At 33.2% G+C, this 12,688-nt stretch overlaps 2 protein-coding genes across 5 annotated transcripts in view; one reads left to right on the forward strand and one right to left on the reverse strand.

Moving 5' to 3' along the window:
- Positions 1-1,533, forward strand: part of LOC110035902 — a 2,404-nt gene extending 871 nt beyond the window's left edge. Inside the window, exons 2-5 of one of the 3 annotated variants that reach the window (XM_020740232.1) lie at positions 98-211; positions 296-381; positions 490-624; positions 702-1,533. In XM_020740232.1, the coding sequence (XP_020595891.1) occupies positions 98-211; positions 296-381; positions 490-624; positions 702-834 (468 nt within the window). In that variant the 3' untranslated portion in view covers positions 835-1,533. Of the gene's footprint in view, positions 1-97; positions 212-295; positions 382-467; positions 625-701 lie in introns of all 3 variants that reach the window. The other 2 variants (XM_020740230.1, XM_020740233.1) reach the window with 2 other exon arrangements.
- A 6,387-nt stretch (positions 1,534-7,920) lies between these two features.
- The window catches only part of LOC110035894 (probable pre-mRNA-splicing factor ATP-dependent RNA helicase DEAH9), a 114,747-nt gene continuing 109,979 nt past the window's right edge, over positions 7,921-12,688 (reverse strand). The window contains exons 22-23 of one of the 2 annotated variants that reach the window (XM_020740217.1): positions 9,408-9,487; positions 7,921-8,522 (exon numbers count right to left, since the gene is read on the reverse strand). In XM_020740217.1, coding sequence (XP_020595876.1) covers positions 8,375-8,522; positions 9,408-9,487 — 228 coding nt within the window. In that variant the 3' untranslated portion in view covers positions 7,921-8,374. The remainder of the gene's footprint in view (positions 8,523-9,407; positions 9,488-12,688) is intronic. The other variant, XM_020740219.1, reaches the window with a different exon arrangement.

Consider the following 12,688-nt stretch of genomic DNA (forward strand, 5'->3'; position numbering starts at 1 on the left):
ATATATATATATATATATATATATATATATATATATATCAAAATCACTTTTTTTCTTAGTGATGAGCATCAATTGTTTGATTTTAATGTATATGCAGCTGATAAGGAACTTTCTGTCACCTCCTATGTCTTCTGGAGCTAGTCTTCAGATAGAGCCCCCTTCAAACCAAAGCTACGTTAGCATTAATCCTCCTTCCATGCCCGTGCAGAAAGTAATTCAGCAGAGTTCCCTCTATGCTCTAAAGATCACTTATTTTTTCATTCTCTATTTTATTTGCTAGCTGTCTCATTTTTAGTTTGCAAATTTGAAGCGTTCTTGGGCCTTTCATCCGGGCTCAGCTCTAGAATCTGGTAACGATCCCAAAAGAATTGCTTTGTCAAGGTATTGAAACCAAAAATTGTTTTTTTATTTTTTGGATGTATGATTCATAAACTCTATTGATTAAATGCGTTTAATCGATTGCCAAGTTCAAGCTGTTCTCGAATCAAGGTTGGAGCTGAAGCAGAAGCTTCTAAGCTTGATGGAAGCTTGCTCAGCCTGGGTCTTCTGCCTGTTTCAGAACCGAGCTCCATGCAAACAATACCATTTCATAAACACTATGCTCATAATCTGCAACATATTCAGGTAAATTCTATCATATCATTAAAGGCAGTATTTTTTTTTTTTTTATTAATTCATTCTACTTCATGTCATCAATTCAGAAAAACAGAGAGGAAAATATTTCAGAAGCTATTGGTCCACCCACTCTTTACAATTTCATGGGCCTGCCTCATGATCTCATTAATGAAGCAGATACAGAATCCAAAGATGAATTCTAATACAGATTATCTTTGAAAGTAGAAAGCTTGCAAAATTAAATTTTTCGATGTATAGTTTTCCGTATCATGCAGTAATTTCTTCTCGTTTCCTTGCTTCAATCTAGTATGTTCCAGGCTTTCAGCTCCATTGTTGTTTGCAATTATTGGCAAAGCATGAATCAAAATTTACTAGCAATGGATTTGAAGAACTGATACAATTAAAAATCATTATAAATTCATGCTGTTTCAGAACAGAACAAGAATCTGAGTTGAAGACTTGAGGAATTGAAATATTTAGAAAAAGTTGATGGGTGCTGAATTCATGTGAGGTTGCAGAGCAGAGTGTGTTTAAATGTTATGAGTCAATACGGATCTGAGGGTTCGGTGAAAGATATCAAAATTCGGATATGATAGGATGGTGGTCATTTTCATGGCAAGGCCTGTGCAGTCCTACCAACCATTTTACTGAATTAGGGACCACAAGCATCACATGATATATTATGAATAAATACAATATATTTATTATAAATAAAACAACATGAAAAAAAGAATCAGGGCTGTATCTGAATGGGCCCTCAAGAGTTATTAGCCTTGCAGAACTAAAATTCTCTTTTGCATCTCTCTCTCTCTCTCTCTCTTGTGGAGATTATTGCATGTATATGATCACTGTTGTATTTAGGACTTCTTTTAAGATGAGAGAGAAGAGCTAGAGAGAGAAATGAGAATCAACATTCTCCTAAACCCTAAACTAATAATATATCATTAATATTCTCAATAACTCATGTATTCTATTTCAATCTACTTGAAGATGTCTGTAGATTGAAAAAAACAAATAACTTCTCTAGTGACCAGCAATACGCATTTGGATGGTCAAATGATTTTAAAGTTCATGAGTGTATGGGATGTAAATCGCTCAAATATGATCGAGCTAAGCACCTGTTCGCGTTTGAAATTGTTTTTTTGTTCAAATTTATTTGTGAAATTTATATTTGTGTATGGTTCGATTTATTTGAATTTGGCTTGAATTATTTATTTAATCTTGAAATAGCTCGATACTTATTGAAAATTTATGTTTTGTTAGAAGTTTGAAATAGTTCGAATTGAGTTCGTTTGATTAGCTTGAATTTTTTTTTTTTTAAATGTAGAGAATTTTAAAAAAGTTTTGAAATTTAGAAGTTTTTATTTCTATACATTATAATTACTTGCTTTATAAAACAAAAATTATCTGCATGAAAATCCTAAATACCAAACTATTGAGAACATAAAATAAAACCGAAAATAACATACAAGTTGAGCTTAGTAGTCTTGTGATTCACCTCAAGGACTCCAACCACGCTACAAAAACTCAAGAATCAAGATAGAGAATAAATGCTACTCTACAAATATCCGGGAGAGCGAAAAACAAATAATGAGTGTACAAAATAGGAGAGAGGACTCAGACCGAGATGACAATCCAAATATTATGCTTTCGAACTCGTCTTTGTCAAAGTTTTGTGTGAATAGGCTGAATCTTGAATAGGCTCGATGCCTTTTCCCTTTGCTTTCAGTCCATTAAATAATAATCTTCTTACAATCTATTTTAGGTACAAAATATTCTGGATAATCTTGTTTAGCTAACTTAATAATGCATATTCATAATCTAAATATTCAACTAAGAGAGAAATAAATCAGAATAAAGCAATTGGAATTAATTTAAATAAGAAAGCTCCTACTTATAGAAAACACCTAATTTAGCTGTCTGATTTTCGTCCTTCCTAATTGACAGTCTTTCGATCTCGCCACACAGAAGTGCTCAGGTGCTCACAGGGGATTAGAAAGAAGTGGACAGGGTCAGAGAAAGAAGTCAAAGACTCAGAGTATGACATCGACGAGAGTGTGGCGACCACGAGTTTTAAATGGCTTAAATTAATTTGATCAAGTTTTAGCGATTTGATGGATGGTGGATTGTTAAAATATGATCAAACGGCTCAAATTAATTCAAAAAAAAAAAAACATAAAATAATCTAATTATTATGTTAACCTCTTTTAAAATTATATATTTAAGTTTTAAAAAATTTATTTTTTTTATTCATAATTTAGATATGTAAATTAACACTCATAATTTATAAGTTATATATAATGTCACATGTCATGGCTTGTTGGTTGGCGAGGTTCACTGTAAGTCTCCTCAGGTCATAGGTTCGATCCCTAGTAGTGCTGAGTTCTCGAATATTTAGACACATGGCGCAGACTCTCATCATAGAGTCTAACACATGGGAAGTCAATATTTGGATCTCTTTAAATTGAGTCAATTCAAGAAGAACACGTTCAAACACACGTTGTTTGCGTTCGACTAATTTTATTATTCAAATAACAAAAATTTGCTCGTGTTAAGCTCGCTAGCTTAATGAACAAACCGAACCAACCAAGTTTACAAGTTGAAGACAAATTATTCACGAAAAATGAGCTTTTTTGACAGCCCTTTGTGAGCACAGCGATAGTTTCATGATAATTTTATCTCTTAGAAGGATTTAGATCCATATTCCACCAAGTTCTTATGTATTTATATATCTACCAACTAAGCTTCAATTTTATATAAATGCCCCCTTACCCTGCACATTTTACATCGTAATAATTACATATTTATGATTTTGATGTGATAAAAGATTTGGGTGGTAAGAAAATAAAAAGCAAAATTTAAAGATTAGATATATAAAATTAAACATAAGATATATCTTAATGTAGTAGTAAGTTTGACATGGGATAGAGAAGTCAATTCTGTATATAAATATACTAGCTACTGTTTATTAGAGGTAAAGAAATAACTGATGTAGGATAATTGTAAGGTTTAGGTGCTAGAATTAAAAAAAATATTAGAGATAAATAGGTGTATAAAATTAAAGATAACAGTAAGAAAACCAACAGTCTAACAAACTTAGAAGTACATGATTTTTATTTCAACAATAAAAACAAACACGACATCCAAATGACTTAAAATAGTTAACACAACTTAAACCATTGCCAAAATAGCTTGTAAATGCTTAAAGACAAGCAAAGAAAAAGAATCAATGAATGAATTGAGCTCCAAGCTGGTCTCCAATGCTGAGCTATTTTATTAAGGCATCCATCAACTCAGAAGTTTGAGCCAAAGAAGTCTTCAATATAGATTATAACTCCCAATCAAAAGAATTTTTTTAATATCAATTTATTAAGAAAAGTTATTGAAATGAGCATGAGACTTAGGATAGATACACTAATAGTTAAATAAATTCTTAACTAGAATGCTTAAGCATATAAGTGAGAGACCATAACTTAGTATTGCTATATCACCATATTTTTTAACAATTCGTTGTGGAACTAAACTAATACTTCCAAATGCTTAAAAAATCTTCCTATTAAATGAGAGTTTTTTACTTCAATCATCACTCTGCCATGAGCATAAGCTCTATCAACTATATGCACTTAGAGACCACTTGACTCTATAGATCCACTATGAAAGTTGCCCACTTTTGAACTTGGATAAACCATGGAAAATTGGAAACAAAGTTTGATCAGATACATCAATATCCATGTACATTTTTAACCAAAACGTGTGTGAAAGAGTCAACGTCTTAGTATTTTAGTATCAATACAAATTATAATGTCATGTGGGACTAAGAAAATACTCTACAAGTTTAAATAATCTCTTAGTCGACCTCATTTTAATCATCTCTTTCTTCTTTGACCCCTATCCAATCCTATCTAAGTCTAGGACTCTTTCGTAGTATCCCCAGATTTTTTGGCCAGGCCTGACCTTTCCTAGTCGGACTGGACTAGGTTCGACTAACCACAAATAGCTTAGTGGGTCCAGTCCTTGTTGGACGAGTCCATGGGTTCGGCTTGGAGAGTTGTGGCCAATAACTTATGTTATACCTTTTAACTATGATCTCTGTAGTAAATTTTCACTATCACGACCACCAACAATAGTCTTTATGACTAACCATTTTCTTTGTAGCAACCAACTATGACCTTTGTGGCCAAATACTATTAGTACAACTTCCAACTATGACTTCTATGGTTAGCTATCATTATAGCAGCCACGGACTATAACTTTTATGGTCAACTAATATCCTTATAACAAGCAACTAAAGCCTTTGTGACCAACTAATACTGTTATAGGTTCCAACTAAGGCCTCTATGGTCAGTTACTACTATTACAACCATCACTTGAGTCTCTGTGGCAACCTATTGCTATTATAGTCAAGAAACATATTTGTTGCAGCATAATAATGATAATTATAGCTACATTATTATTATATATTTATGATTGTCAGCTTTGTAATTTTATATTTTCTAATTCAAGAAAAGAGTGAATATATGTATTTATATTACATTGTGGGCTACAAATACTAGGCTAGCCCCGTGATTTTTTCTCATTACAGGATTTTTCCACGTAAAAAATCCTAGTTTTTTTTTTTTTAATGAGTGTGTGTTGGATTTTATGCAACGCTAGGACTACAAATTATTACTTTACCGCCATGAATTTTCAGGCACATTACAGTCCCTAAGCACGATTGTTAGTATAATATACAATGTTGTCCTAACGCTAGGACAACATTGTTAGTTGCGATAAGAGTTCGAGCGAGTTTAATTTCAATTTCAGTCTCAAACTTTATTCAAAACCAAATTTATTTTAGGCCGAGTTGGCTGGACCCAAAATTCATTTTAATCTCTCTCTCTCTCTCTGGTTTTTATATAATAAGCATGCTATAAAGCTTAATTTATTTTTTATTTTAAGTAAACTATTAACCTTTCATTATTATTTATGTAGTAACATTCCATTATTTTGCTTTATGCGGTTTTGTTTATATATATATATATATATATATATATTGTATATTATACTATATATTATATGCAAGTTATATTACTAGACTAAGGATCCGTTTGGGGAGACACCACAGTTTTGTCTGTTTGAATAAACCATATTTTGACATCCTTTTCAAAAAACTACCGATGAAACTGCATTTTCCTACCGGCTCTAACTAAGTGCAGTGGAATAATTGAATGTCTTGATCTCTCGAATTTAGTGATTGTAAATTTATAAGATTCATTAAATCTTGCATGTAGTAAAACAGGCCCTGAACACCATGAGGTGGTGCAGCCTGTTGAAAATTTTTTTTCCATTTTCCAATTGAGCCTGTTTTATTTCTACTGGTGAGGTTTTAAATTTATTATATTTGAAGAGATTTGTAATGTCTGTTCATATAAATCTAACGTTGGATTTATGGTTTTATTTAATTTATCATAATTCTTAAGAAATCATACTTAACTTTTAAAAAAACTCAACAATCTTTTTTCTCTAAGTCATTGATAAATCTCTAGAATTTCTTTTTTTTCAAATTATTATCATGACTTGCATATACCTCAAATAAAATGTAAATTTCTTATCGACGAAATAATAATAAGAAAAAAGAATTGCTCGATACCAAATTCGACGTAGTTTTTTTATCATTACTATTGCGTGCGAGAAAATTCTGATTCGCTCATAAATCTTGTCATAGTTCAATATAATTTCCAACACATACACAAACAAATATGTAAGAGAAACTTATTTTTTATGTGTAAACCACCTAGAAAGGGAAAAAATAATAAGACCTCGTGATAGGAGGTAAATTTATGTGATTTTACTGCATTAAATATTATGTTACATCCCTTATTTATCATGATATTACACTTAAAAAATGTGCTGTTATTGTGTTGTGCAAGTTACAGTGTTTAGACTACTTGAGGAAGAAAAAATGGTAAATTAGGAGCCAAAAAGGGCGATGAATGAAAATGTGTAGTCAGGTGCACCCACACCTCATATGGAGCGCACCCATGCCGGAATTGGCGCACCAGTGCCGACCAAGAGCACACCCACACTGAACATGTGCACCCCCACTAGTACTGTGTTGCACCTGCGCCGAGACTGGCGCACCATGCGTCTTTTGGGCACACCTATGCCACAAAACAACCAGTTCCTTTTTGACAGGTATTTTTCATGTTGATTTTAGATGGAGCTTTAAAATAGAAGCTAGGCATGACTTCGGGTATCGGCCAATGTTGGAGGTTTTGTACAGCAAATATGAGTGTTGCAATACAAACCCCAAGGCTCTCTTCTTCCTTCTTGAATGAGGGAACTTCTACCGTACATTTTCTATAGTTTTATGTTGAGGCTTTTCTGAGAGTAGAGAAAAGAGGTTGAGCACATCTGTATGAGACGAGATTGTCAAATAACTTGTATTGAACTAAGAGAATAGCGATGTATTGTAAGGGCCGATTGAACCAGTGAGTTTTTTTTTTGTACTTTTTGCATTGTATTTCATTCTACTCCCTGTACACAAGCATTTGTGCATTCCTATTTCATGAATTGTAAGTAACCGCACTTTCATACTCCTGTGATGTAAGGCGTGTAATTCTTTTCTTGTTTCATTCTATAAATTTTTGTTTTCTAGACGTCTTTTCCATGCATGCATTTCATATGATGTGCCAAATTTTTTATCCTAGTATGCTTTGATTAAGATACAATTGAATAGAATGTTAAAATTACTTGTGATCTAGGACTTCTGCTTGTCGCCTAGAAGAACAAGTAGGTTAACATACATACTATACTTGAGGGTTTGATCTAATGCTCATTTGGACCTAGAAAGTACAGACCACAGAAACTCAGAAGGTACACTATCAGCTGGTTAGCCCATGAGCAGTAACTCCGCAACCTCAGATGGCACAATATCAACATCCCACTCCAATTTTTAATTTTTTGGACTGAACAAAACGTAAACCTTCGAATAGAATGGCTAGATAAAAGGAAACAAAATCATAAATTATATCATTCCTTTCAAGCCATGTATTATAGATCAAAATTCCAACAACGATATATACTTTCACCACCAGAGCAATAAATAGACAGTAGTACAATCATACTACAAGCTCACCCTCCATTCTCAACATGATTCAGCAATGCCTCCGTACATTGAAACAAAGATGGGTCGCCATAAATCTCAAATGGTCTCCAGGAACTATACTCCAACCATTATCACGCTGTGTAAATTCACAATTTAATTGAATCCCAAGAATTTAAAAGTCATAAAAAAGTATTCCTGACAGCATAACGTGAAAATTATTTCATAAATACAAATCATTTCAAGTATACATTTCAATGTTCTAAATAAAAATAAGACACATGGCTAACAAAAAAATGCAACCTATTTGGCAGAAGCAATTTCACAATAGTGCACTAGAACTTGTACAAAATTTGCGCAATAATTTGAAAAATATGTTTATGATCTTAAACCACATAACATTGAACATCTACATCACCTCGAGTCAGACGTCACCAAGCCTAGCAGCCCATTTTTACTTCAACTAAATAAAATCTCCATAATCAGCAATATGAGCTTCTGGGGCAGTTCTTGATAATATCAATCAATGGCTGAGATTAATGGCCTTTTATCATATAATTTTTGAAGGAGAAGCAACTCGTAGTATTTTGGTATCACTTGCAGAGCTCGGAGACAATGATTATGGAGAAATCGCGTGATTTCAAATGAATAAAAAATCTGCAGCACATAATGCTTTCAGAAAAGTGCAGGATTTGGTCTCTTTAGTTGGTAGAAATGTGGCGCCGCTTCAATGAGCCAAGATGGATCAATGGCAATGACATTGTGCATATAATGCTTGTCAGTGGAGACGAGAGAATGGTAGACCACCCACTTAGGGTTAACTCTGCAATAAAACAATCAAAATATAAAATTGTAAGAATGTCCGCTCTCCGCCGACGTTTTAAGATCAAATCGAAAGTGGCGGGCGCATCATTTTCCATTGATTATATAATTGATAAATGATGCTATTAACTTCTGAAATGTAAATCTGCCAACATGAAATAGATCACATCTTATTTGACCAAAAAAAATAATAATAATAATAAACCATAAAATTGCCTCTTTGCAAATCAATCGAGATAAAATGTCAAGGAAGGCAATGTTTTTCCTGAGCCTCAAATTGATTACTGAATGGATACAAAAATCCTTACATTCAAGACCTCGCGTATGTGTCTCAAGGCTAGTCCACGGTAAACAATAAAAATGAAATTTTGATATCGTTCAATATCAAAGCGTACACCTTTTATTAGCCTCAAAATAATATATCAGAAACGAGGACTATGCTTACCGAATAAGTTATTTCAACTTTTCAACCTGCTGGTTACTGCTTCTCCAAGGCCAAATCCAAATAATTCCGACAGAAATGAGTACGATGAAATTTCATTTGATTATTGGCGCATTTACATGCATAGCACTCAAATCTTTAATATCACATTAGCACAATTACCACCTTTTAAGAGTGAAATCCACATTGTCATGCAAAGAAAGTACCAAAATGCTATGTATGTAAAATAAATATGAAATTGAGGTGTGAGATATCTAAATATATAAGAATGGTGTGCTACGTATGTAAATTTCCCTTGATTATTTCCATAACTAAACAAAACAGTCAAGCCTGACAATACAGAAACCAAGATATATTGGAACTAAATATTAGCAGCAGAATAGCATTGACTAATTGGCGCAATAGAAAGCCTGTAAATCCTAACCGTCTTGCAAGTTCCCTTACCTAAAAAGTACTGATGATGGATGGATATACACTTCCTGGGAACTTCTAACCGTTTTGTACATGCCATTTTGACTGTATTCCTACAAAATACAAAATATACCAAATTTATTAGAAATTCTTTATTAGAATCAAGAATTTAAGAACTAAGCTTTTTCTCAAAAATATGGAATCATACATCCAGTAAACAATCAGCAAAAAAGCCATGAGGTGAGTAAATAGTTTCACAACAGTAGACTGAACTCAGAAATTGAGTTGACTTACATACATGACAAATAATTTTTATGTATCTATTTTTCTAACCCCCAAGTATTTAACATCACATCAAAAATACAATTAATGATACCTTTTCTAAAGTTAAATGTGCCTTTCATGCATATGTTTTGAAGTGATTGTAACATTAAGATGTCATGTAAGTATAAACCAAAGCTTAGTTGTAAGAAATATAAATAAATAAGATTTATGTAGCATTTAGGTAAATCCTCCAAGAAAATATCTAAAAGAGACGATCTAAGCCTAAAACCAAAGTTCAACTAAACCAACAAAGTTGAAAAACTGTAAGTGAGATGTGATTTTAAGGCGTCAAGAAAACATATTAATTGATTGCAATAAAAACCATACATTAATACATATACATATAAATATATATATATATATATATATATATATTAGAAAAAGTCTGAGGGCAAATATATTAATACAAAAAAGATACGAAAATGTTGTATGAGAGGACCTAAAAGAAAGCTCAACTCATACAATACAACACACACAAAATTCAGATAAAGCAAAAATACAAAAAGGTAAAAAATCAAAAAGCCACAAAATGACACAAAAGTGCTAGGGTGTTCTACTTTAGTCCTCCTGCCTCTAGTTCTCGGAAGTGAGCCGGCTAACAAATTGGTAAGGTGTGTATCATTGCCCGTAGTAACCAAAGTATCATCCATCAGATTCCTGAACTCAAGTAGATCTTCATTCTTCTTCTTCCTCCTAGATGTGTAGACCTGTCATTCCTCATCCGATGATTGACTCATCTGATCAGTAGATTCCAAAGGTAGTCAGATAGGTGTAGGTCGTCGCACGTTTTGATCCCCATGAGCCTGAGTAATATTAACATCTTTCTGAACCTGATGAGGATATTAGGCGGTTGTGAAGCAGTAGAAATATTTCCAGTTGTATTATCAGTGATAGGTTCTAGGGCAGGCGGGGTCTGAAGAAACTCCCTCTCCCCCACGATAGGAGGTTCCAAAAACGAGGGAGCTACAACTGGGGATTGAATAATTGTCATATTGTTTGTCTGATCAGGAAAATATGGAATCACCTCTAGCGGAGCAGCTTACTTTTTTGGTCTGAGTTGAGGATGTAGATGGTAACATTGAGAACTGGAGTGTCCGAACATACGATAGTTCGAACAATACGATGGAAAAGGTCCAATCTCTACCTTCTGCCAATATCCATGGTGTTGTGTGCCCAACCAGATTTCCTCAGAAGCGGGTGAAGTGATGTCTCTTTCAACAAGTACTCTGGCTTCAGAAGGACGAAACAGATTAAAAGTAGGAATGTCCGTCTTGAGTGGCTTCCTATAAGCCTGAGGCAATAGAGTACAATGGCAATAGAGTACAATATTTTTTGAGAAAAATAATGAAATTTCAAACCAGAGAGATGAATCCAAACTGGAATGATTGGCGACTCCGTCTGTGGGTCAAAATCCACAGACCATTTTAGAATCTTCATTGCTTTGTTATCAATCCATATTATCTTTCTAGCAAATAAGTGCATGTAATCTTCTTCATAGCTAATTTGAATAAGAATGTGTCTTCAACAAACTGCATAAGTTCAATTCTTTTGCAAATGATCTTTATTTTGGGATGACCATATATAAATTTCCGAACCAAATTTTTCTTTAAATGAATTCAAAGGGGAGCTTCCATCGGTCTTTTCATTGGTAGCCTGCAGAGAATGAACGAGTGAGAGAGACGACATAGAGATCGAGAGAAGAAAAAGTTTTGTGCATGCCCTAGCCGATCAATAAATGAGAGGAAGAAAAGAAGTCACCACCTATATGCGTGGGACGCTTCGACTCTTGCATAGCCTAAAGAGGAAACCATAGCACAGGGAAGAAGAACCGCAACATCGTCGAGCAGCTTTGCATCCGACACCATTGTCAAAGCTGGTATTGTGTTGTGTCGGCATGCGTGAAGGAGGAGAGTGGTTTGCCGTGTGGGTTGAAGTTGAGACACGCTCAAAGAGAAAAGAACTCAAAGGAAGAAGAAAAGTGGGTTAAGCGGCTCTGCATGTGTACGTGTAGTCACGACGTGACCCAGTGAGCTTGAAATTACCAAGACAGGAACTGACGATCAGACAAAAGAAATCTAATAGTTTCAATTGATCACAAAAATAAAGTCCATAACACAAAAGAACTATTCTAATTAATAAAGCTTGTATTTGCAATAGATTTTTCATATTTAAACGTTTTTATTCAAACAAAAAATAAACTAAGCCATAACAATTATAAGCTTGTCCTCCACGGCGCTTGTATACATCCTCCTTGGGATCCATCTAATCTACAGTTGATTTTTTTGTTAACAGATTAGCAACTATGATTTGAGTTAAAACTACTCAGTGAGTAAATATTACTAAATTATAATAATTCTCATTTTAAAACATTTTGCAAAAGAATAGTAATTGAAAAAGGCTGCAGTAAATAAGAACAGTAAAGTAAATAATTTCATCTTCTTTCATTAATTTAGGTTATATTTTTCATAATTGAGAGTCATCGTCTAAACGTATACCTCTTAAAAATATATGTTTAGCATTTTCCAACCCACCGTAAAGGTAGGGAGCTTCTTCCATTTTCATTTCCACTTCGTGCACGGGTACAATGTATTCCCCTACTCATATCATCCAGAGGTGACTCTCATATGAATGCATTATCATATTTTATTCATTTTTTATCTTGCATTTAACATTTAAAAGAAAACTTATAATTATCATTTAAAAAAACATGAACTTTTGCATTTTAAAGTGTTAATAAACAAAACTATTGTAAAATAAAAATATAATACCCACCTCAACAGTGTCATCTGTTGTCATTTTCTCAACTGTCTAGTCCTTAAATGCTTCTATAATAACAATTTAAATGTAATTAACTTCTTGTTCAGTGTTAACTTCTTTTTTATTAATTCTAGATTCTTTAGTATTTTCCTAATTTATTTACTTAACTATTTATTTACCTATATAAACATATATACATATCCATACATACATATATATACATACATATATAT

This window comes from Phalaenopsis equestris, unplaced genomic scaffold (assembly GCF_001263595.1).
Source record: "Phalaenopsis equestris unplaced genomic scaffold, ASM126359v1 Scaffold200668, whole genome shotgun sequence".
Classification (NCBI taxonomy): Eukaryota; Viridiplantae; Streptophyta; class Magnoliopsida; order Asparagales; family Orchidaceae; genus Phalaenopsis; species Phalaenopsis equestris.